This window comes from Gastrolobium bilobum, unplaced genomic scaffold (assembly GCF_033153095.1).
Source record: "Gastrolobium bilobum isolate Gb01-03AN ecotype WA unplaced genomic scaffold, APGP_CSIRO_Gbil_v1 utg1247, whole genome shotgun sequence".
NCBI classification, from domain to species: Eukaryota; Viridiplantae; Streptophyta; class Magnoliopsida; order Fabales; family Fabaceae; genus Gastrolobium; species Gastrolobium bilobum.
In genome coordinates, this window is record NW_026899347.1 from 33833 (window position 1) to 57621 (window position 23789).

A 23789-nucleotide genomic window follows, 5' to 3' on the forward strand; every position below is an offset into this window, starting at 1 on the left:
AAATTATATTTTGCCCTACAAGGTGGTTAAATTGGAAGGAGAAAGCATAAAGGGTTACGACCACATTGCTAATGATGATGTTAGAATAGCCGAGTCACCTTTAATTAATTAAGGTGGTTAAGAGGTTAATGTCTATGAAAGGGAGAGGGGTGTGAATAAAAGGAGGGGGACAACAATTGGAAGGGGATTTTGGAATGATTGGGAACTTGGGACCATTGGGCACTGAGATTGGAATAGGCATACCCACCTTGTAGGTTCTGGTTTGGAGTCTGTAATCTGTTGTCTGTAACTTCTCTGCGTCTATGATTCTTCTGTTTCGAGTGAATCCCCTCTGATTCACCATTATCAATAACAATACATATTGTTCTTCTTACTTGGTGACCATTCTTATCATATATATTTACTTAATCATTCAAATATTGGATCAATCAAAATCACATTTTATTAAGTGTTAATTTTTACCCCGTGTGTGTGAAGTTAATTCCTACTAGTTTACAACCAAAATTTTGAACATTCAGTTTTCGTTCAAGGAGTTGAGCTGTTCCCATACTCATTTAAAAAAATAAAAAATAAAAAGAAAATGATGATATCAAAAAACAATTAAAGGAGTTCCTTGATAAAGCCAATAATAGTAATAAGTAACCCACCAAGGAGGCATAATCTAAGAACCTTCTTCCTCTTCCTTGGGCTTAACGAAGTAAAGTGGGATAAAGTTGCATCTAAAATGGATTCACCATCCAGAAAATGCACCTGACAATATCACCATGATTAGAGGAAATTCAACAATAGCAACAATAAGCATATTCTCTTATGAGAATTGATACAACAAAAGGTTTTCACAAACGTTCCACATCTTTGTCACTCCATTAACAATAGAAGTTTGTAAGGCATAAACAAACCAAATCATTTCTTTAAATTTCAATTTGCAAGGCATAAAACAAACTAAATCACAGTTTCTTTAAGTGTCAACATGTAAATTAAGGAGATTGATACAATGCAAGAGTTGCAACCCCTTCCACCGGACCTTTTTCAGCTAAGTATACGACATCCTAGGCCAAAAAAAAGTATTTACTCATGGAAGATTTGATATTATTGAGACATGAATGTATGCCTTCAGAGTTTTGTTACTAGTAACATGAAATGGAAGTGAACTGACTCAGATTGTTCTCTGATCTACTAATCTATAGTCAACTTTTCTCCCTAAAGGGTTTTTTAGTCTATCTGCATCTCTCTCTATCACTTATGTTATCTCTGCCTTTAAAAAATGTTTCTTTTTGTCATTATTTATGTTATATATCTATTCTGCTATTTCCGCAACCACAACCCGCTATAACGCTATAGCGTTTTTCGGGGTTGGCCGCAACATGCCGCAATTCGCATTTGATAACTTTGACCCAAACTGGCTATACCGTTCCAAAAAAACTGCCATGGTCATGCTGCTTAGCCCCAATGATCTCATGATGTTGCCTCAGACATACCCTCTCATGGGAAAAAATTACCTGTCTTCGTCTCAATTAGTTCGAACTATTCTCAAAGGACGTCATAACCTGACCCACATTGAAGGACTTGTCCCTGCCAAAATAAACCCTAATTTTGAGGAGTGGGATGATGAAGATTCTCTTATCATGACTTGGTTGTGGAATTCCATGACTCCTAAGGTGAGCCGACATTATATGCTCTTGCCCTCTACATTTAAGATATGGGAAGAACTTCAAAAGACATTCCATGAAAAAGGACATAACCTGTTATAAGTGAAAAAACCAAATTTTCTCTACTAGAAAGGGCTCTCTTTTGGTAAGAGAATGTTATGGCATTCTGAATAGCATGTGGATAGAGCTAGACCAGTATCAAAATTTAAAGATGAAATTTAGCGAAGACTCTGCCACCCTGGCATCCTTTGTTGAACGAGATCGAATCTTTTGATTTTCTCTATGGGCTTAACTCAGAATATGATGATATTCGAGTCCAGGTACTAGGTAAGGAAAACTTACCATCTCTTTCATAAGTTATTTCATATTGTTAGAAGTGAAGAAAGTCGCAGGGGTGTTATGATGGATGTTGAGCCTACTGAAGGTTTGGCTCTGATCTTGTCTAGGTCTACTACAAATGGCTCTTTCTCTGAGACCACCACTTCGGATCCTTCCAAGTCCAGTAAAAAAGGTCATTGGTGCACCTATTGTAAGAAGTTTGGTCACACCAGAGATATTTCCAATTGTCTCCATGGAAAGAGACAAGTTTTAGAAAATCTTGCAAGGCAGCCCCGCGCGGACAGGCTAATTTGACATCCCTAGAAGCGGGGAAGCTTCACAGGTAACTGACGATATTCCTGCTCTTAGCCGGGAGGAGCTGGGGTGGCTTTTGACCCTTATGGATACTCTTAGTAAAACTCCTGACACTTGTTCCCTAGCTATGACTGGTAAGAAATCATGTGCTCAATCTTTTCTTGCTTCTTGCACTGATTCCAAAAGGTCAAAGGTTGACAATTCTGATGCAACTAATCATATAACATGCCTTTTGGATTTTTTTCTCTTATCAACCTACTTTTGTTATTTGTACTATATTTGTCGCTAATGGATCACATACATCAGTTGCGGGTTTTGGTGACTTAATACAACCTTCCACATACCTTTAAAAATATTTTTCATGTTCCCAAGCTCTCCATTAATCTTGCCTCTGCACATAAACTTACCACTAATATGAATTGTGCATTAACCTTCTTTCCCACTCAGTGTTCTCACCACGAGGAGGACAATTGGAGTAGGTAAGGAGCAGGGTGGGTTGTACTATCTCTTTCCAGAAGATGCAGCGAATAAAACTTGAGAGCAGTCACTAATGACTGGAGTCATTATCATCTACAGTCAGGCTTCACCACAAGCGTCTAAGGCATCCACCATTTAGTTTGCTTAGAAATATGTTTTCTTCTTTCTTTCTTTTTTTCTTTTTTGGAAAACGTTTTCTTCTTTCTTTAAGAGTCAGTTTGTTGAGTCTTTTCATCGTGAAGTGTGTGAACTGGCAAAACATCATGTTTCCTTTCCTTATACTGCAATAAAAAGTATTGAATCTTTTGATCTTATTCATTATGATGTTTAGGTTCCCCAAAAAATAAGTAATATCTCTGGGGCAAGACAGTTTGTCACTTTTAACGATGATTGTACTCGAATAACATGCATATTTTTTATGCGCGACAAGTCAGAGGTGCCAATCTAATTTGTTCAATTCTATCACATGATTTAAACACAATTTGGTAAATGTCTTCAACGATTACGGTCTTATAATGGAACTGAGTACTTCAACCAACACCTATCACAATTTGTTAAAGACAAATGCATGATTCATTAGCTCACGTGTTGATACTTCTTAACAAAATGGGTTACTAAAAGAATGAACCATCACTTGCTCGAAGTTACACGAGCCTTACTTTTCCAGACTTTTGTTTCCAGCTCTTATTGAGGAGAGGCTGTGTTAACTGCGGCTTATTGGATCAACGACTCCAATCCCGGGTTCTTAGTTCTATAAGTCTTCTGAATGTTATGAATTCCTTTTTCCCTTCTATTCCTATCCAGCAAAGCCTATAATCTCGAGTTTTAGGTGTGTGGCCTTTGTCCATATTCTTAAACAAAACCGAAGTAAGCTGAAGTTGGATCCTCAGGATATTAAATGTATCTTCTTAGGTTATACTCCAGATAAAAAGGGATACAAATGTTATCACCCTCAAAGTCGTAAGTTTCGTTTCCATGGATGTTACCTTTCATGTAGATGAGTCATTCTATCCTCGTCCTCACCTTCAGGGGAGAGTAACTTGGAAGTTTCGACCAAGTCTTTTGAGCCTAAGCTTTCTCCTTTGCCTTTACCTTCTCCGTCTACCATAGAGCCCTTACATTCCCAGTCTGCCTCAGAGCTTATGATTGTATCGCATGATGAGCAAGATTCAACATATGACAAAGACATGAGCCTTGGCAGCCTACCAAAGCACAAACTAAAGAAGGCAGGGACACCTAAGTTGCTATATCAAAGAAAGAAAGACCTCACTCTACCCTAGCAGCTACCGCCAACGCCTGAACCACTGATAAATACTGAAAACACAATTATCCCTATTTCGAACTTGACACTAACATTTCTATTTCTGATGACTTACCAATTGCCTTAAGAAAAGGAAGAAGATCCTTTACCCAACACCCTGTTTCCCAATATGTCTCATCTAAAAACCTTTTTATACAACATGAAAGTTTCATTTCAGCTCTTGACTCTATCACAATTCCCACATCAATGAAAGAAGCCTTGAAATATGAGAATTGGGTTCAAGTCATGCATGAATAAATGAAAGCATTGGAGAAAAATAAGATATGGGAAATTGTTGATAGGCTAAGCGAAAAAAAGGCAGTGGGGTGAAGTTTGAAGATAGGTCTATACCCTAAAATATCGTTTCGATGGTACTCGTAAATAGGTACAAGGCAAGATTAGTAGCAACGGGGAACCTATGACATTGATTATCAAGAGACATTTGCTCCAGTAGTCAAAATGAACATAGTGAGGATTTTGTTGTCTCTTGTTGCTTACTTCAACTGGGAGTTGAATCAATATGATGTGAAGAATGCATTCCTCACTGGTTAATTGGAAGTTTACATGGAGATTCCCGCAAGTTTTGACTCTATGACTGGGGGAGACAAAGTCTGTAGATGGAAAAAGGCCCTATAAGGCTTAAAACAATCTCCTTGAGCTTGGATTGGAAGGTTTACTAACGTCATGACATCGTTTGGATATAAGCAGAGTCAAGGAGATCATACCTTATTTTTCAAACATACCCGGCAAGGGAAACTAAATGTTCTTGTTTATCTAAATGATATCATTGTAATAAGTGATAATCCAATTGAGAGATAACTATTGCATGAGAGATTAATTGTCGAATTTGAAATCAAAGACCTTGGGAAGCTGAGATATTTCCTAGAAATTGAGGTAGCCTATTCCAAGCAAAGTGTTTTTATTTTTCAGTGCAAATATGCACTTGATCTTTTGAAAGAGGCTGGAAAGCTTGGGTGTAAAGCCACTAGCACCCCTATTGAACAAAATCACAAGTTGGGGAATGAGGAGGAAATCCCCCCAATTGACAAAGCACAATATCAACGATTGGTGGGACGACTAATCTATTTGGCCCATATAGACCGGATCTGGTCTATGTTGTTACCATAGTTAGTCAATTCATGCATGATCCAAGGGAAAGACACTTGCATCCATAGAGAGAATTCTTCAGTACCTCAAGGCTACTCCTGGGATAGGGTTATTATTTCACAAAGGAGGAAGCATACCCCTAGAAGTTTAGACTGATAAGGACTACGTAGGATTTGTAACTGATCGACGTTCAACTTCTGGATATTGCATGTTTCTATGTGGTAACCTAGTGTCACGAAGGAGTAAGAAGCAGAATACGGTTGCTCGATCAAGTCCAGAGGCAGAGTTCCGAGCTACGAATCCGGGCATCTGTGAACTATTATGGCTGAAGATTATTCTAGATGATCTCAGAGTAAAGTATGAAGAACCTATGAAGCTGTTTTGTGACAATAAGTCTGCCATTTGTATAGCACAAAATCCAATTCAACATGACCAAACAAAATACATAGAGATTGACTGCCATTAAGAAAAACCTAAACAGCGGACTGATTACTTACATTCCCTCTAATCGTCAACTAGTTGGTGTTCTAATCAAAGGGCTTCCCACCAACAAATTTCAAGAACTTATTAGCAAGCTGAGAATGATAAATATTCATTTCTCAGCTTTAGGGGGAGTGTTGTGAATATAGAAAATATCTGTATTGATTTGTTTCCTTTATTAGTCAAATTGTTTTCTTTATGAGTCAAATTGTATTTTAGAATTTGGGTTTACTCATTTGGGTCCTTTAGCTTGTCTATAAATATGTACCCATTGTTACACATTAGATTAATAATATTTCAGTTTGTTCTATTCAACTCTATATTTATGGACAATTTCTGCTTGTAATACGGAAACACAGAACAAATGCTTGATATAAGGCAATTCCTAACATAAGCAAGAAAATGTTCATCACTTACCGGCAAACTATTGAGAAGAGCCAGAGCTAGAGAGACATGGAATGTCCATATTAAAATCCTTTCCAGTGAGTTTGGAAAATATGTAGCAACTTTTAGTCCCCAGCGAGGCTGATATGATGTTAGCTGAATTGAATGTGCCATGGAGATGAGATCACCGACAAAAATAAAAGTCCCACCACAATTAGTTTTCTTAAGGCCAGAAGTTTCAGAAACAGGAAACCTGTTTCGTTCATGAAACGAACATTCATGAGGACTTGAATAAGTGATCTCAACCCATACCAATCCAGGCTCCTGAACTGGAGCCAAACAAAACTCATCCTGCAAAAAATATCAAAAGAAAATTCAGTAGCTATAATAACTTTACTTAATGTCCTGAGTACAACGTGAAAGCAAGAGAGTGAACATAAATTAGAAAGGTTAAACATTCAGACAATTGTCTACCTGAGAGCACGCACAGCCACTTCCCTTTGTTGTAGCAAGCCCCCAGTCATCACCACACTTCTTAAGTTTGACAACATCTTTAGCGTTTAAGCAGTACATATTCCATCCCTTGTTTGAAATATCAGTTTTGCTCTGACCATCATCCAGTGTCATATTAGCAGAGCATATAACTTTTACAAAGGCAGTAAGTTCACTGGGGCAAGCGTGTTGATTTTCCAGCAATTCAGTAACTTTGCTTTCTTCCATCATAAAACTAGGGACACAATAACCCTTCATTTTATTCACAACCCCCAAATCTGCAGTGTGCTGGGAAATATTTACGCTATTAAGCTTGATGTTATATGTCAATGTATTAAGCTTCAACCACTCTTGTGCATTTCTGATGGGTACATTATCCACTGAGAGAATAAGATCACCAGGAGCTAAATAACTAGACAAAGGTGAGGTTGGGGGTACATCCAAAACCTGTCTCCCATATAGGCATTTAGCCACCACACATACAATAAGAAAGATGATATGTACACAAAAAATATGATAAAACTAAAATGATCTACGATAGGTACCATGGGATTATGACCACTGCTGTAAAAGGGAAACAAGAGCAAGGGCAAAAGGAATAATGCCAATCCACAAGCTGCACAACACTAGAAAAAGGTTTCTATATCATTTAAAAGTTTAAAACTAAAAATATACATACATGCATATACACGTAAATATGCATAGATATACATACATATATAGGGATAGAAACTTAGGATCTACTGACTCCTGTGCAAAACAAAATCAATCTTACAGCACTTAATTACATTATACAAGATGAATTTCTCTCAAAAGTCAACTGCACATTATTCTCTAAAGTGCAGGGTGCACGTTAAAAATTGTAGAATATGTAGAATATTCTAGATAGTATTTATTGATGTAGTTGGTAGTTGTATATTTATTGATGTAGTTGGAGGTTGCATATTTATTAAAGTAATTGAGGTAGTTGGATGTACTTAATATAAAAAGGACCCATTGGGTCTCTCAATGAATCAAGAAAGTATTATTCAGACAAAACACTACTTCTACTTCTTCTTTTTCTTCATGGTATCAAGAGCTGGTTATATTCCAGTCTCTTCCCCGTTCTGATTTATTTTTAAGTCATTTTCCTATTCCTTTTTTTCGTTCTAACCATTGCCCAAGCCAGAATCCTTACCTAGACACCTCCAACCACGAAACCAAGGCCACCATTAGGTTCAGAACAAAATTCTGAGCCAGCCCACAGAAGACCCGTAGCAGTATTGTTCATCACTGTAGCAGTACTGTTCATCACTGTAGCAATTACTGTTTCACTGCGGCCAACCCTCTTCTTGTTTTGAGGGTCAAAATCGTATTTGGAGGAACTTTTTTCTGGGTACCTGTTAGAAAGCCATGGATGCTGGAAATTCTGAAATTTCGTCTGGAACCTCACCCCTTCCCAACTCTTCGTCTTCTGGAGACAACCCAGCAATAAAGATCACCAGTCACCGTTTAAACGGTAGGAACTATGTGCAATGGTGTCAATCTGTTAAGTTGTTTATCCAGGCTAAAGGGAAGATGGGGTATCTCGACGGGAAAAAGGTAAAACCAACAGAACGTGAACCTGGTTATGATGCTTGGGTGATTGAAAATGCTTTAGTCATGACATGGCTGACTAATTCTATGGAACCAGATATCAGTCAAACTTATTTATTTCTTGATACAGCTCAAGAAATTTGGGAAACTGTTAAAGAATATTACTCTGACCTGGGCAATGCATCTCAGGCTTTTGATCTCAATACCAAGGTGAAAGAATTACGCCGAGGGATGACTGTTACTGAATACTTCTTTGCTCTAAAAACACTGTGGCAAGAGTTGGATCTTTATGATAAAGCGTCTACCTTCAAGGTTTAGAAGCTAATGCAAGGTTCAAAAATTATATAGAGAAAAGGCGTCTCTATGATTTTCTTGTTGGCCTTAATTCTGATCTAGATGATGTTTGTGGAAGAATTTTGGGGCAAAACCCATTACCTTCCCTTGCTACTGCTTTTTCTGAAGTACAAAGGGAGGAGCTTCGCCGAAAAGTAATGTTGGGTGATAACGACTCTAAGTCCTTTGATGGGTCTGCCCTTATAGCAAAGAATATTGTTCGTCCTTCTGGGGACTCAAAACGTTCTGACCGTTGGTGTTCTCATTGCAATAAGGGTGGTCACACCCGTGAAAAATGTTGGGAGACTCATGGAAAACCACCAAACTGGAAACCAAAAGGACAGAACAAGAATCGTGCTAATCAAGTATCTTCCGAAGATAAAGGGGAGGTGTCTCATGTCGCTTCAAACCTTGATGGTGTTTTCCTCTCTAAGGCCCAGTATGAGCAATTTCAGAAACTGATATCTCAACCTGCCGAGGCAACTAGTCATGTTGCTTAAAAAGGTATGGCATTCCATGTTGAACTTAGTAATCGTTGGATCCTATATTCAGGGGCCTCTGATCACATAAGAGGTAATGCAACCTTATTTTTCTCCTATACCCCTTACTATCACCTGTCACGAATAAGAACAGCTGATGGGAATTTCTCCACTATTGCGGGGAAGGGATCCATTAAACTTTCTGAGCATATTATTTTGAATTCAGTCCTTCATGTTCCCTCTCTTACCTGTAACCTCATCTCAATTAGCAAACTTACTGCTGAGTTGCATTGTGTTGCTAAGTTCTCTGCAAATGCTTGTACCTTTCAGGAACAGGACTCGGGGACGATGATTGGCAGTGCTAGAGAGGAAGAAGGGCTCTACTATTTTAAAAAGGATCCTTGTGAAAAGAGGATTTTTTCGAACCACTCTATGTTTATCAGATGACTGTAATGATGTTTTGTTATGGCATCGTAGGTTAGGACACCCAAATTTTGTCTATCTTCAGAAGTTATTCTCGAACTTGTTCATCAATAAAAAGCCAAGTTCCCTTCTTTGTGATATTTGTCAGCTTGCAAAGCATTCTCGTGCCACTTATTATCCTAAAAAATATCATGAATCTTCTCCCTTTACATTGATTCATAGTGATATTTGGGGACCTGCTCATGAAAAAAATGTCTCGGGTGCTCGTTGGTTTATTACTTTTATTGATGATCATTCTAGAGTATGTTGGGTATACCTCTTGAAAGATAAGTCTGATGCGGCATCCACCTTTAAAAACTTTCATGCTATGATTCAAACTCAATTCTAGACCTCTATCAAAATTCTGCGAACAAACAATGCTACTGAATATTTTAATTCTGTTCTTAGAGATTACCTAAACCAGCATGGAATTATTCATCAAAGTTCTTGTCCTAACACCCCTTAACAAAATGGTCTTCTCGGGTACTAAATTTTCATTCTCCTTTATCTTGTCTTACTAAATGTTTTCCCTCTTTCAGTGTTGTTTCTTCTCTTCCTCCCAGAATATTTGGCTGTGTGGTTTTTGTGCATATTCCTCCACATCACAGGTCCAAACTTGACCCTAAATCTGTTAGATGTGTCTTCATAGGATATTCCCCTAATCAAAAAGGTTATAAGTGTTACTCACCTTCTCTCCGTAAGGTTTTTGTTTCCATGGATGTTACCTTTTATGAGACACAATCATTTTTTTCCCCGACTTCTCTTCAGGGGGAGTCTATTGGTATTGGTATGGATGAAGATAAGCCTGGGAAACCAAATGATGTTGTTGTCTTACCTTGGCCTTTGGAAACAGGGGGAGTTATTGGGAAGGAAACAGGGGGAGCAACTATACCTGAATCTAATGATCCTCCTTGTGATCCTCCTGGTAAATGGGGAATATTTTACAGCAGACGCAAAACACATGAAGATACTCTAGACTGCCAGGATCCTGACTCGAGTCCTAGTTCCAGCAACCCACTTGAATGTACTAGTACAACCAACATTGATATGCCTATTGCTCTTCGGAAAGGTACTAGATCTTGCACTGCTCATCCTATTTCCTATTATATCTTATATGAAAAGTTGTCTCCAGGTTTTCGTGCTTTCAACACTATGTTAGATAGTACCAGGATACCCAAAAATATCCAAGAAGCACTTGATGACCCAAAATGGAGGAATGCAGTATTAGAAGAAATGGATGCACTTACAAAAAATGGAACATGGGAGTTTGTGACATTACCTAAAGGAAAAAAAACTGTTGGTTGCAAGTGGGTGTTCACAATAAAATTCAATGCAGACAAAAGCATCAATAGGTATAAGGCCAGATTAGTTGCTAAGGGATTTACTCAGACTCATGGGATAGATTATCAGGAGACATTTGCTCTTGTTGCCAAACTTAACACTATCCGCATTCAGCTATCTCTTGCCGCCAACCTTGATTGGCCATTGCAACAGTTAGATGTTAAGAATGCCTTCTTGAATGGTGATCTACATGAGGAAGTTTACATGGATCCACCTCCTGGTTTAGAAAAAGGGGATGGTTCTGTGTGCAAGTTGCAGAAGTCTCTCTATGGACTTAAACAATCTCCCAGAAAATGGTTTGGGAAATTTACTCAAGCTGTTAAGGGAAAAGGGTTCACCCAAGCTCAGACTGATCACACTTTATTTTTTAAACACTCCGACAAAGGAAGAATTGCTATTCTGATCGTTTATGTTGATGACATAATTGTCACTGGTAATGATAGCGAGGAGATAACCTCTTTAAAAAAATGTTCAGCTGACCAGTTTGAACTAAAAGATCTTGGATCTCTCAAATATTTCCATGGCATGAAAATTGCTCGGAGTAAGGAAGGAATTTCTTTAACTCAGAAAAAATACATTCTAGACCTGTTGCAAGAAACAGGTATGCTTGGGTAGCAGAGACTCCAATTGAAGCTAATATCAAGATGGGAGTTGAGGACGGGGAAGATGTTGATAGGGAGCAGTACAAGAGACTAGTGGGGAAATTAATCTATTTGTTTCACACTCGTCCTGATATTGCTTTTGTTGTAAGCATGGTTAGCCAATTCATGCATTCTCCTAAGGAAAAACACCTTAGTGTTGTTTATAGAATTCTCAAATACCTCAAAAATACCCCTGGTCGAGGAATTTTCTTTAAAAAGGGGCACAAAAGGATGATTGAAATCTATACAGATGCAGACTGGGCTGGCTCTGCAATGGACCGAAGATCTACTTCAGGATATTGTACTTATGTCTAGGAAAACCTTGTGACCTGGAGAAGTAAGAAACAAGCTGTTATTGCAAGAAGCAGTGCAAAAGCGGAATTTCGGGCTCTAAAGCCCATGGTATTTGTGAAGGAATTTGGTTACGAAGGCTTCTGAAGGAGTTGAAGATCTCTTATTCCCTACCTATCAGATTATATTGTGATAATAAGTTTGCTGTCAACATTGCTCAAAATCCTATTCATCATGACAGAACAAAACATGTGGAAGTTGATCGTCACTTTATCAAAGAGAAGTTAGAAGACGGTAGTGTATGCTTAACATATATACCTACTAAGGAACAGACGGCAGATATCCTCACCAAAGGATTACTTAAGCCGACCTATGAGAATTTGATCAGCAAGTTGGGAATGATCAATATATATCTCCCAACTTGAGGGGGAGTGTAGAATATGTAGAATATTCTAGATAGTATTTATTGATGTAGTTGGTAGTTGTATATTTATTGATGTAGTTGGAGGTTGCATAAAAAGGACCCATTGGGTCTCTCAATGAATCAAGAAAGTATTATTCAGACAAAACACGTCTTCTTTTTCTTCAAAAATATATAAAAAAAACCTTTTATGTGTCTTCACTTGACAACTTAAGCTTTTGGGAAAATTAGTTGCATGACATAACATCAAAGCCTCTATGACCAAGTGCTCTAGAGTTGGATCCTTACCGCCCCGATTCTTTTAACAAAAAATTGTGGAATTTCTTAGCACAAGATAGGTGAGTCTGTGCATTATTCACTCTTCAAGCCCATAAGACTCTTACATGAGGGGCCATGTTAAAAATATAAATATAAAAATCATTCATGTGCCTTCAACTAACAGCTTAAGTTTATCGAAGAGTTAGTTGTATGACAGTGCACTTTAGAGAATATGTTAGAATCTGAATACGTAAGATTATTTCCAAGTATAGGAGGGGATATTTCCATGTTTGAGAGGCTTAATCTGTAGTTATGGTGTAGATATCACTGACCCTTAATCATAGCAATTAACAGTGGCATAGGGAGTGAAAGTAGTTTAGTATTTTCCTCTTGGCTCAGCTTGTACCTCCTACTTTAAGTGAACTTCTTGCAATGTAATCATCAGAAACATAGATGACTGACATGGCATCAGTGCTCAAAAATCTTTGGAATCCATATAATTTCGTGGCCTGCTTTGCCACACATCTTCTTCCATTGTAAACCAATTTTTTTAGGCATGTGATGCTACCTCTTCTTCAGTACTGGCAGAATTAATTCCATATAATGCAAAAATCACAAACAAGAAGCTAGATGGTGATGGTGTGAATTGCCCTCGACGGAACAAGGCAATTGAAATGTACTAGAAAGGTCATGGAAGGAAAAGGCCAATTGAGAAGAATTGAATAGATATCGTGTGAGGATCAAAACAGAAATGTGTGTATTTTGTATTAATATCCCTAATATTAGTGGGATATCAGTAATAGACATTGTAACTACAGAAGAACAGAAAGGAAAATGATAGTTCGAACTTTCAAAGCTTTCAAGAGGCTTTGATATCCCAGAAACCGCCCAATACAATCAGCATGCCCCATACACTCCTTTCTCTCCCCCTCCCCCCCCCCCCCCCCCCCCCCGCCACACAAAAAAAACCCAAAAAAAGAAAAAGTTGTTGTAACAGCTTTTCCCATCAAATGTGAATCACACTACTTTGCTTGCTTAGTGCCTAATTCTCTACTGCCCCTCCTAGCGTACACCATAGTGATGATGGGTACCTTCCTATCATATGGCTACTACAAAAGATATGATTGAGAAAATCATAATAAATAAAAAAGATACTGAGTAGCATAAGAGTTTACATGTCTTCTAGACTAGTGTCAATGGATCCTTTTGTATATTACTTGAAAAAGGGTAATGAAATATATTATTGAATTGTAAATAATCTGTACAAAGGGTTCTCTATTTATAGAGAATACATGACCTAGAATTCTTGACCTAATGGGCTAAGCCCAATACAACAAATAAATAAATAACTATTATTTACAACACTCCCCCTCAAGCTGAGGAATAGATATTTATCATTCTCAACTTGCTAGTAAGCTCTTGAAATCTGTCTGAAAGAAGTCCCTTTGTCAATACATTAGCTAATTGACATCCAATGGGAATGTATGGAGTGGTAATCAACCCGCTATCAAGTTTCTCTTTGATGAAATGGCGGTCGACCTCAATATGTTTAGTCCGATCATGTTGAACTGGATTATGAGCTATACAAATAGCGGACTTATTATCACATAGCAGCTTCATAGGTCCCTCACATTTTATTTTGAGATCATCAAGTACAATTTTTAGCCACAGTAACTCACAAATGCCTTGAGCCATAGCTCGAAATTCAGCCTCTGCATTTGATCTGGCAACCACATCTTGTTTCTTACTTCTCCACGTCACCAAGTTACCACAAAGAAACATACAATATCCAGTGGTAGAACGACGGTCAGTCACAGATACAGCATAATCAGCATCAGTGTAGACTTCTAAAGAGAGATTGTCATCACGCCAGAATAATAGTCCTTTACCAAGAGTAGCTTTAAGATACTGAAGAATTCTCTCTACTGCCTGCATGTGTTTCTCCTTTGGATCGTGCATAAACTGACTGACAACACTAACAGCATAAGCTAGGTCTGGTCTAGTATGAGCCAAATATATCAATTTCCCAACTAGCCGTTGATATTGTCCTTTATCAACTGGAGGACTCTCCTCTTCATAGCCTATCTTGTGATTCTGCTCAATAGGAGTATTAGAGGGTTTACACCCAAGCTTTCCTGCTTCTTTAAGAAGATCAAGAACATATTTTCTCTGGCTGATGAAAATTCCTTTGTTTGAATGAGCTACCTCTATCCCTAGGAAATATCTCAGTTTCCCAAGATCTTTAACTTCAAATTCAGAGGCTAGCCGTGTTTGCAGAATATGTCTCTCCACAAAATCATCACCTGTTATAATAATATCATCAACATATACAAGGAGCACAATGAGATTCCCATCTTGGGAGTGCTTAAAGAAAAGAGTGTGATCTCTTTGACTCTGTTTGTATCCTAAGGTCATCATAACCTTAGTAAACCTCCCAAACCAGGCACGAGGTGACTGCTACAATCCATACAAGGCTTTTCTTAATCTACAAACTTTATTTTCTCCGTCCACAGAATCAAATCCAGGCGGGATTTCCATGTAGACTTCTTCTAACTCACCATTAAGGAAAGCATTCTTCACATCAAATTGATTTATATCCCAATTGTAATGGACAGCAAGGGATAACAAGACTTTCACCGTATTCATCTTTGCAACTGGAGCAAAGGTTTCTTCATAATCAATGTCATAGGTCTGAGTGTAACCCTTGGCGACTAACCTAGCCTTATATCTCTCAAGAGTGCCATCAGAATTATACTTTAGGGCATAAACCCATCTGCACCCTACTGTTTTCTTTCCATTGGGTCTATCAATAACCTCTCATGTTTTATTTTTCTCCAACGCATTCATCTCCTCTTGCATGGCTTGAGCCCAATTCTCATCTTTTAATGCTTCATGTACTGATTTTAGGATTGAAAAAGAATCTAGTGTTGAAACAAAGCTTTTGTGCTGCACAGAAAGATTAGTAGAAGAAACAAAATGGGAGATAGGGTATTGAGTACAAGATATTTTCCCTTTTCTTAGGGCAATAGATAAGTCATCAGAAGCAGAAGCAATGGGTAAGTCATCAGAGGTATTAGAAGAAATAGGCAAATTATGAGAGGCAATAATATTAGAATTAGAAACAGGAGATTCAGGACTTACCAGTGGTTCAGACAATTGAGGTTGCTGGAGAGACAGTATGGATTGTTTCCTCCTCTGATATACCAATTCAGGTGTCAAAATCTTTCGTATCTCAGGTGTATTTGAAGGTTCTGACACACCAGGAGCAAACACACTAGGAAGAGGTGTAAGAGTAGACAAGGACGATCCAGACTCAAAGAAGGAAGGGGATGAGTCTTCTGAAGAACTATTCTCCCCCTGAAGATGAAGACCCAGGAGATAAGACTCAGATTCTTGAAAGGTGACATCCATAGAAACAAAAAAAAATCGACTTGGTGGATGATAACACTTGTACCCTTTTTTATCAGGGGCATAACCAAGGAAGACACACTTAAGAGCCCTAGGATCCAACTTACTGCGATGTTGTTTATGAACATGGACAAAGGCAACACATCCAAACACTCTTGGTGGAAGGCTTTGCAAAATGGGAACAAAAGGAAAGAAGGAAGTCATGGAATGAATAGGACAGGTATTGTTAAGGACCCGTGAAGATAAGTGGTTGATCAAAAAAGCTGCAGCTAACACGGCTTCTCCCCAATAAGAACTAGGAACAGATATCTAGAAAAGTAGTGCTCTAGCAACTTCAAGGAGGTGACGATTTTTTCTTTCAGCAACCCCGTTTTGTTGAGGGTATCAACACATGTGAGCTCATGAATCATACTTCTGTCTGAAATGAATTGCGACAGACGTTGGTTGACGTACTCAATACCATTATCAAATCTTAGTCTTTTACTACACTTACCAAACTAAGTCTCAACCATGTGATGAAATCGAATAAATATCTCTGGTACTTCAGACTTGTCTTTCATCAATAATACCCATGTTACCCGAGTACAATCGTCAATAAAAGAAACAAACCACCTTGCACCTAAAACACTATGCACTTTAGAAAGGCCCCAAACATCAGAATGGATAAGAGAAAAAAGTTCGCTATTTTTTATAGTGCTAGAAGGAAATGACACTCGATGGTGTTTTCAAATTCACAAACATCGCAATGAAAGGTCTCAACTGACTGATTAAGAAACAGAGCAGGAAACATTGACTTCAATAGACTGAATGGTGGATGCCCCAGACGCTTGTGATGGAGCCAAATCATAGACTCTCGGTAGAAGGATGACGTGTCATTAATAACTGATTTTTGCTATCATTTATAGCATGTTCTGGAAGGAGATAATACAACCCATCTTGCTCATTATCAACTCCAATTGTCTTCTTCGTGGTAAGATCCTGAATAACACAATGAGAAGGAAAAAATGTGATAGAACAATTCAAATCAGTTGTAAGTTTTTGAGTGGAGATAAGATTAGTAGAAAGCTGAGGAACATAATGAACATTTTTAAGAAACAAGGAAGGTTGAATTTGAATGTTACCAGAACCAATAACTGATTTATGGGATTTATCAAATACGGATATAGTATGACTACCAACAAAAACTCAGTACGATAAGTCATATGATCAGTTGCACCAAAATCCAAAATCCATGAGGTTTTAAAATCAGTGCAAGAAGCAAGAAGAGATGTAGAACGTGTGTTCTTACCAGACAAGATCAAAGAATGCGGGTTTAAGCTGATCCAACTCCCTTTGCTGAATATTCACATATGGAGAGACATGTGGAGACTCTGTAATAATCGAAACAACTTCTAAATTGGCCATAGTGATAAGAGAGAGTGAAAAATAGCACCAAAAACACACAACGTACACCCAAACGACGTCAGATCAGAGACAAAACCAAGCAGGAAAGGTTTTTCTTTTTTTTTTGGTGACCAGTACCCGATGAACAGTTCCGCGTTTTTTTTTTTTTTTGGAGCTGTTCCAGTAGTCTGATGAAAAAGAAACCTCCGTAGAATGATAGATCTAAGAAAACGGAGTGAAACAAAGGTCCTCACGGTCCAAAAGGTCCCCGGAAAAAATTTTCCAGTGGCGGCGAGAGGCAAATAGGGTTTGATTTTTAAAGACGGTGATTTGCGGAAGAAGAGCCCTCAGAATCGAGAGCTTTGATACCAACTTGAAAAAGAGTAATGAAATATATTATTGAATTGTAAATAATCTGTACAAAAAGTTCTCTATTTATAGAGAATACATGACCTAGAATTCTTGACCTAATGGGCTAAGCCCAATACAACAAATAAAATAAATAAATAACTATTATTTACAACAATATTTAACTTACAACTGCATTGTGCCAAATGCCAGCAGAATACACGCGGAGGGCAGTCAAATGTGGTAAAGCTTGCAGCAATTCATAATTGAAGGCAACCAGAGCACCAGGAAATAGAACTGCAATGAAGATGGCAATGTACTCTACTTGTATTCCCTCACTGCTTTCCATTGAAAACGTGTAAAGCATAAAGCATGAGAATGAATATAGCTTTTGACATTCAAGAAAAACTAGATTTGGGATTCTTGGTATCTGCATAATCACAGAGTAAATAAAAAAATAATAAAATTTTACAGCTGAAATGATCACTAAAAATACATCCTTGCATTGCTTTTAAACAACAGATGACGCAATCGCAACCACTATTGAAATATGCTGCAGAACAATATCGGGAACCTAGAATCTATTCATAAAGCCTTAAAATCTAAAATATATGATAAATAAGTAGTTCTTTGACCTTATCCTTCATGGAAAGCAGAAAGGAGATCTACTTGTATGAAAACATGAGGGGTATGCTGCTTTTCTCCATTTGGTTTATGTCAGATTTGGGAATGAGTCTTGTTTATGGGCTGGGGATTATCCATTTCTATTTCCATTTACCACCTTTATTCTCTGTCATCACTGCATTAGCAACTTCTATTATCTCAAGAGGCTGTCCATTTTTTGAAAATTCCAGTTTTTCAGACATTTATACAGAGATGCTCCAAAACAGGACTTCTTTCCAGGTTTACTTGACTATGTTCAGTAATAGAATTTGGGCTTTAGAATGAAGAATTAATACAACTATTGAAGGCTCACAGATCGCAGTGTGTTACGATCCTACTTCAAGGTATGGGACTTTGAGTCTCACATTACAAACATAAGGTTCTAGTGTGGGGTTTATATGGACTTTGGAGTCTCCTAACTCATGAGCTAGCTTTTGGGGTGAGGTTCTCCCAAAGTTCGAATTAATTGGTATCAGAGCCTTCCACTATGCCTTCCCGTTGCAATCGAGTGGCGCAGGTGGTGAAGCTATCATTGCAGTGCTCACCCAGCTCGCGTGGACGCCAGGGCTACGGAGCGTGGTAGAATGTTACGATCCTACTCCAAGGTATGGGACTTGGAGTCCCACATTAGAAACATAAGGTTCTGGTGTGGGATTTATATGGACTTTGAACTCTCCTACCTCATGAGCTAGCTTTTGGGGTGATGTTTTCTCAAGGTTTGAATCAATTGGTATCATAGTCTTCCACTATGCTTCCCGGTTGCAATCAAGCGGCGCAGGTGGTAACGCTAGCATTGCAATGTTCGCCCAGAGTTAGTAAAAGACTAGCACAAAGGCAGCCCGCGTGGGCACCGAGGCTGCGGAGCGTGGTGGAATGTTACGATCCTACTACAAGATATAGGACTTGGAGTCCCACATTGGAAACATAAGGTTAGAGGTGTAAATAAGTTGAGTCGAGCCCAGCTTTAGCTTAAACGAGCCGAGCCTATGAAAAACATTTTGAGCTTGGCTTGGCTCATTAGCTTGGTACGAGCTAAATTCTAGGCTTGACTTGACTTGTTTTTAAAAAATTAAAGGCTTGCCTTGAGCTTGGCTTGCCCTCATTTATAATTATAAAATGTATTTTTTCCAAGCTCACATACGTCCAAATGTTGAGACTATAAATGCATCAAATTTTGTACTCCTTCATCAGAGAAAAAACAATCATAAAACCCACTCAGTCCACATATATTTTAAAATCGAATAATGAGTTCCGCAAATTCTTCTTAAACATTGATCCAGCTTATGAAATAGAGAATGTGGGTGAAGAATATTTTAAGAAAAGTATGTAAAAAAAAAAGAGATATAGTGGAATAGCAGGGTCATCTGGGGTCTCTGGGGAGAAAAACCCTCCTCCGCCATCAAAGGAGGAAGCTGATCTTTTACTGCGCAGTTCTGAGAAACCTAAAGAAATTATTCTAAATGGGAAGGATGGAGTGAAGGTATATGGAGAACCAGAGCAGCGGAAAGTAGTGTCTTACAAAGACTTTCTTTTCCATTTTAATGGAGTTTGGGGGCATAAGGCATTGGTAGAAGAGAGTTGGGAAGCAAGTCAACTACGGGATGAGGATCCTATGGATTGTATGGAGGTGATTGAGGAGGGGAAAGGTGACGAAGACCCGTTCTGTCCAACTTATAATTTTTGTATTAAAGATTATAAGGAGGATTGTCAAAAATGGAGGAGTTCTTTGATCATCAAACTCTTGGGAAAGAGAGTTGGAGCGAAGTTTCTTATATTTAGGTTGCAGAAGATATGGAATTTGGTAGGAATGGCCGAGTTCATTGCTCTGGAGAATGATCATTTCTTAGTTCGTTTTACGGATAAGAAAGATTATGATTTTGTTCTTCATGAAGGACCATGGGTGATAGTTGATCATTATGTTACTGTTCAGAGATGGAGGCCTTTATTTGATCCATACGACGAGTTGGTGAAGAAACTAGCCATTTGGATTCGTATTCCTGGATTACTAATTGAATTTTATACATCCCAACACTTATGGAAGATACGAAGCTTGTTTGGGAAGCCATTAAAAATTGATAGGAATTCGATTAGAGGTAATGGAACAGGAGGGGTGGAGATTACTGATCAAGCAAGGTTTGCTCGAATTTGTGTTGAAGTGGATCTTACAATGAGTTTTTATCCAAATTCAAAATCGGTAATCGGATTTTTCATGTTGGGTACGAGGGCCTTCATCTTATCTGTTTCATGTGTGGAAAATATGGGCATAGAAAGGATAGTTGTCCTCTGATCTCTCCTGGTGATAAGGTTGCTGAGAAAGTAGTTCAATACGAGCCTGGTAAATCTCTTCCGAAGAAGACTGCACCGGAAGTTGGAAGATCAGTCGCGACGGAGGAACCGTTTAGAGGGTGGATGCCGGTGCAACGGCCACCTCGTGGTAGACGACCGAAAGCGGTTACTGAAATTTCAAATGGAGTTAATGCAGGAGTTAAACCTGGCAATGAAACAGCTAGAAAGGTTTTGAATAAAAATGTAACTGGTTCTAGATTTGCGGTGTTTGCGCAGGATTTGAAGGATGGCAGTAACGTTAAGGAGAATGCAATTACGGTCAGTGGAAATACTAGTAAAGCTGATGTTGTAACGGACAGATCAGATGGGAGCCAACCGAAGGGTAGGAGAACAAAGTCGGGTCCATGTAATTCAAATGTAGTGATTGCAGGAAGTAATTTAATCAAAGAAACGGCAGGTCCAGTTATGACAGTTAATGTTGCTGGTGTCAATCCGGAAGATCCAGTTATACAGAATATTCAAAGAGTAAACATTGATGAGGAGGCTCCAATTATGCTTATGGATGATACACAAAATGTGGAGAATAAAAACTCTGGGATGGAGTTGGATAATAGGAATTCCATAAGGATCGGCAGTGTGATAGTTGGCAAAACACCAGATGAGATGATAAATGAAATTGTTCAAAATTCTACCTTATTAAAGGAGGGGTCCCAAGAGGTTGGTATGGATTCGTATCAGGAGATGGGGATTCGAGTTGGGTTCAAAAATAAGGCTTCACCCAATGAGAAAAAGTATCTTGGTGGAGATAAGCTTTCTTCTAAGGATTTGAGATTAAAAAAAACTACTCAGAAGAAAAATACTGGTGGGTCTAGACTGCAGAAATCTACTCAAAGCAGTTTGGCTAAATATAAGAATTTGGTTGAGCAGAATAATCTGAGCAATAAAGGGAAACCTCCGGATCCACTTCCAACAGGTAAAGAAGGAGAGGATGATGTTAACAAGGAGAAGCCTATTGATCCTTTAAAACTTATGAAATGGTATGACCAAACTCATAAAGGGGAAGGAGATTGGGCGAGCTTGGAAGCCCTAGGTGCTACTCGTGTTTATACGAGCTTGAACTAATGTGCTCTTTGTCCTATTTTGAAGATGTTTTTTATATTTGTTTTCTGTTGGAACTGTAGGGGTGTGGGCAAGAAAGGCTTCATTCCCTTAATAAAAGATCTTGTTCAAAGACACAAAATAGATATTCTTGTTCTTTTAGAGACTCGTTCTAGTGGTTTGAAAGCAAATCGTAAAATTAGAAGACTTGATTAGTGATTACTTTTTTACCGAAGTTGTGGGTTATTCATGTGGTATTTGGTTACTTTGGAATGTTGATAATGTCCAAGTCAACGTTTTAAATCATCATCAGTATGTTCACACCAGCTTACTCTGGAAGGAAAATGGTAAGCTAGAACTTGCAACGTTCGTTTATGCAAGTCCAAGGCTGTTGGAGAGAAGAGTTCTTTGGTCGGAATTACACATCATTAAGGAGCAAAGTAGTGGTCCTTGGATGGTGATGGGAGATTTCAATTCTTATCTTAGTAGGGATGAAAAAGAGGGTGGTAGTGCACCGAATTAGAGGAGTATGATTGACTTCAGTGAGTGTCTGGATTATTGTGGCTTGTATGACATTGGTGCAATGGGTCCTAGGTTTACTTGGCAGAGAGGAGCCTTGAAGGAAAGACTTTATAGGGTTGTGGCTAATGAAGATTGGAATATTGGTTTTCCGAATCGTAGATTAAGCTATCTTAATTTCTATGGTTCTGATCACCGTCCTTTGCTGTTATGGGATGGTCCGTTGCAGACAAATTTGAATAGACCACATCCCTTTCGTTTTCTGGCTGCATGGTTAACTAGTGATGACTTTACTAGAATTGTTAAGGACTGTTGGGAAGCAGGTAGGAGTTGGGTGGATATGAACTCCACTTTCAGACGTCGTGTGTCTGATTGGCATCGTCAGAGTTTCCAGGTTAATCAGAAAAGAAAGCATGAGCTGTATGCAAGGTTGCATGGAATTGACAACAGTTTAACACAATCTCCAAATAATTTTCTGGAGAGGTTACAGAAGACGCTTTGGGATGAGCTCAACACCATTTTGGCTAGGGAAGAACTTACGTGGTTTCAACGGTCTAGAGCTAGATGGTTGGCGTGGGGAGATAGTAACTCCAGATTTTTCCATAGCTGTACTATTGCTCGTAGAAGAAGAAATCGGATTGGTATGTTAAAAGATGAGGAGGGTAGTTGGATTGGTGACCATGAAGTTCTTTTTAACTTGGCAATGAATTATTTTGCGAAGTTATATATAGAAGAAGATGGAGTTAAGCCTCAATTTCCTGTTCGAGGTATGTTTCCTTCTTTGGATGTTCTTGCGTTATCCCGTCTCAATTTTGTCCCATCTGCGGAAGAAGTGAAGGTTGTTATGTTTGGGATGGGATCCTATAAAGCTCCTGGGGTGGATGGCCTTCATGCTCTTTTTTACCAGTCAAAATGGGAGTTAGTTAAAGATGCGGTTTTGGAGCTAGTCAATGGTATCTTTGCTGATCCACAGAAAGTTAGATCCATTAATCAAACGTTGATATGCCTTATTCCTAAAATTGACAGGCCTGAGATGATTTCCCAGTTTCGTCCTATAAGCCTGTGAAATGTGGTGTATAAATGTGTTACGAAGATTGTTGCCAATAGGGTTAGAGAGGTAATGGGAAAGCTTACTATGCCTAACCAGTGTAGTTTTGTCCCTGGGAGACAAGGTACTGAAATATCATTGTGGCTCAAGAAATTATGCACTCTATGAGACAAAAGAAAGGTGTTAAAGGGTGGATTATTCTAAAGGTTGATCTAGAGAAGGCTTATGATAGAATTGCCTGGGATTTTCTTCGTGATAAGTTATCTGATGCAAGCTTTCCAGATTCTCTTATAAATCTGGTTATGTGTTTTGTTACAACAACATCAATGAATGTGCTTTGGAATGGTAGCATGACTCGTGAGTTTACTCCTTCTCGAGGTATTCGTCAAGGTGATCCTCTTTCGCCTTACCTTTTTGTTCTTTGCATGGAGCGACTAGGACAAATGATTAATCTTGCGATGGAAGGGAAGACTTGGAAGCCTGTGGTTCTGCGAAGACATGGTCCACCAATTTCTCATCTCTTCTTCGTTGATGACCTTCTTCTGTTTGCTGAGGCCTCGATGGAACAAGCAAGAATAATTCCAGCTATTCTAGATTGTTTTTGTAAGGCTTCTGGTCAAAGAGTGAGTAGGGAAAAGTCGAAGAATTTTTTCTCGAGGAATGTCAGTCACATTAGGTCCACTGAGATAAGTAATAAGACGGGTTTTTCCTTA

General features: G+C 38.6%; 1 protein-coding gene across 1 annotated transcript in view; it reads right to left on the reverse strand.

The window, feature by feature from the left end:
- Positions 1-475: 475 nt before the first annotated feature.
- The window catches only part of LOC133289786 (membrane-bound transcription factor site-2 protease homolog), a 28405-nt gene continuing 5091 nt past the window's right edge, over positions 476-23789 (reverse strand). The window contains exons 6-10 of the mRNA XM_061487786.1: positions 17653-17800; positions 7068-7148; positions 6505-6969; positions 6064-6381; positions 476-750 (exon numbers count right to left, since the gene is read on the reverse strand). Coding sequence (XP_061343770.1) covers positions 601-750; positions 6064-6381; positions 6505-6969; positions 7068-7148; positions 17653-17800 — 1162 coding nt within the window. The 3' untranslated portion in view covers positions 476-600. The remainder of the gene's footprint in view (positions 751-6063; positions 6382-6504; positions 6970-7067; positions 7149-17652; positions 17801-23789) is intronic.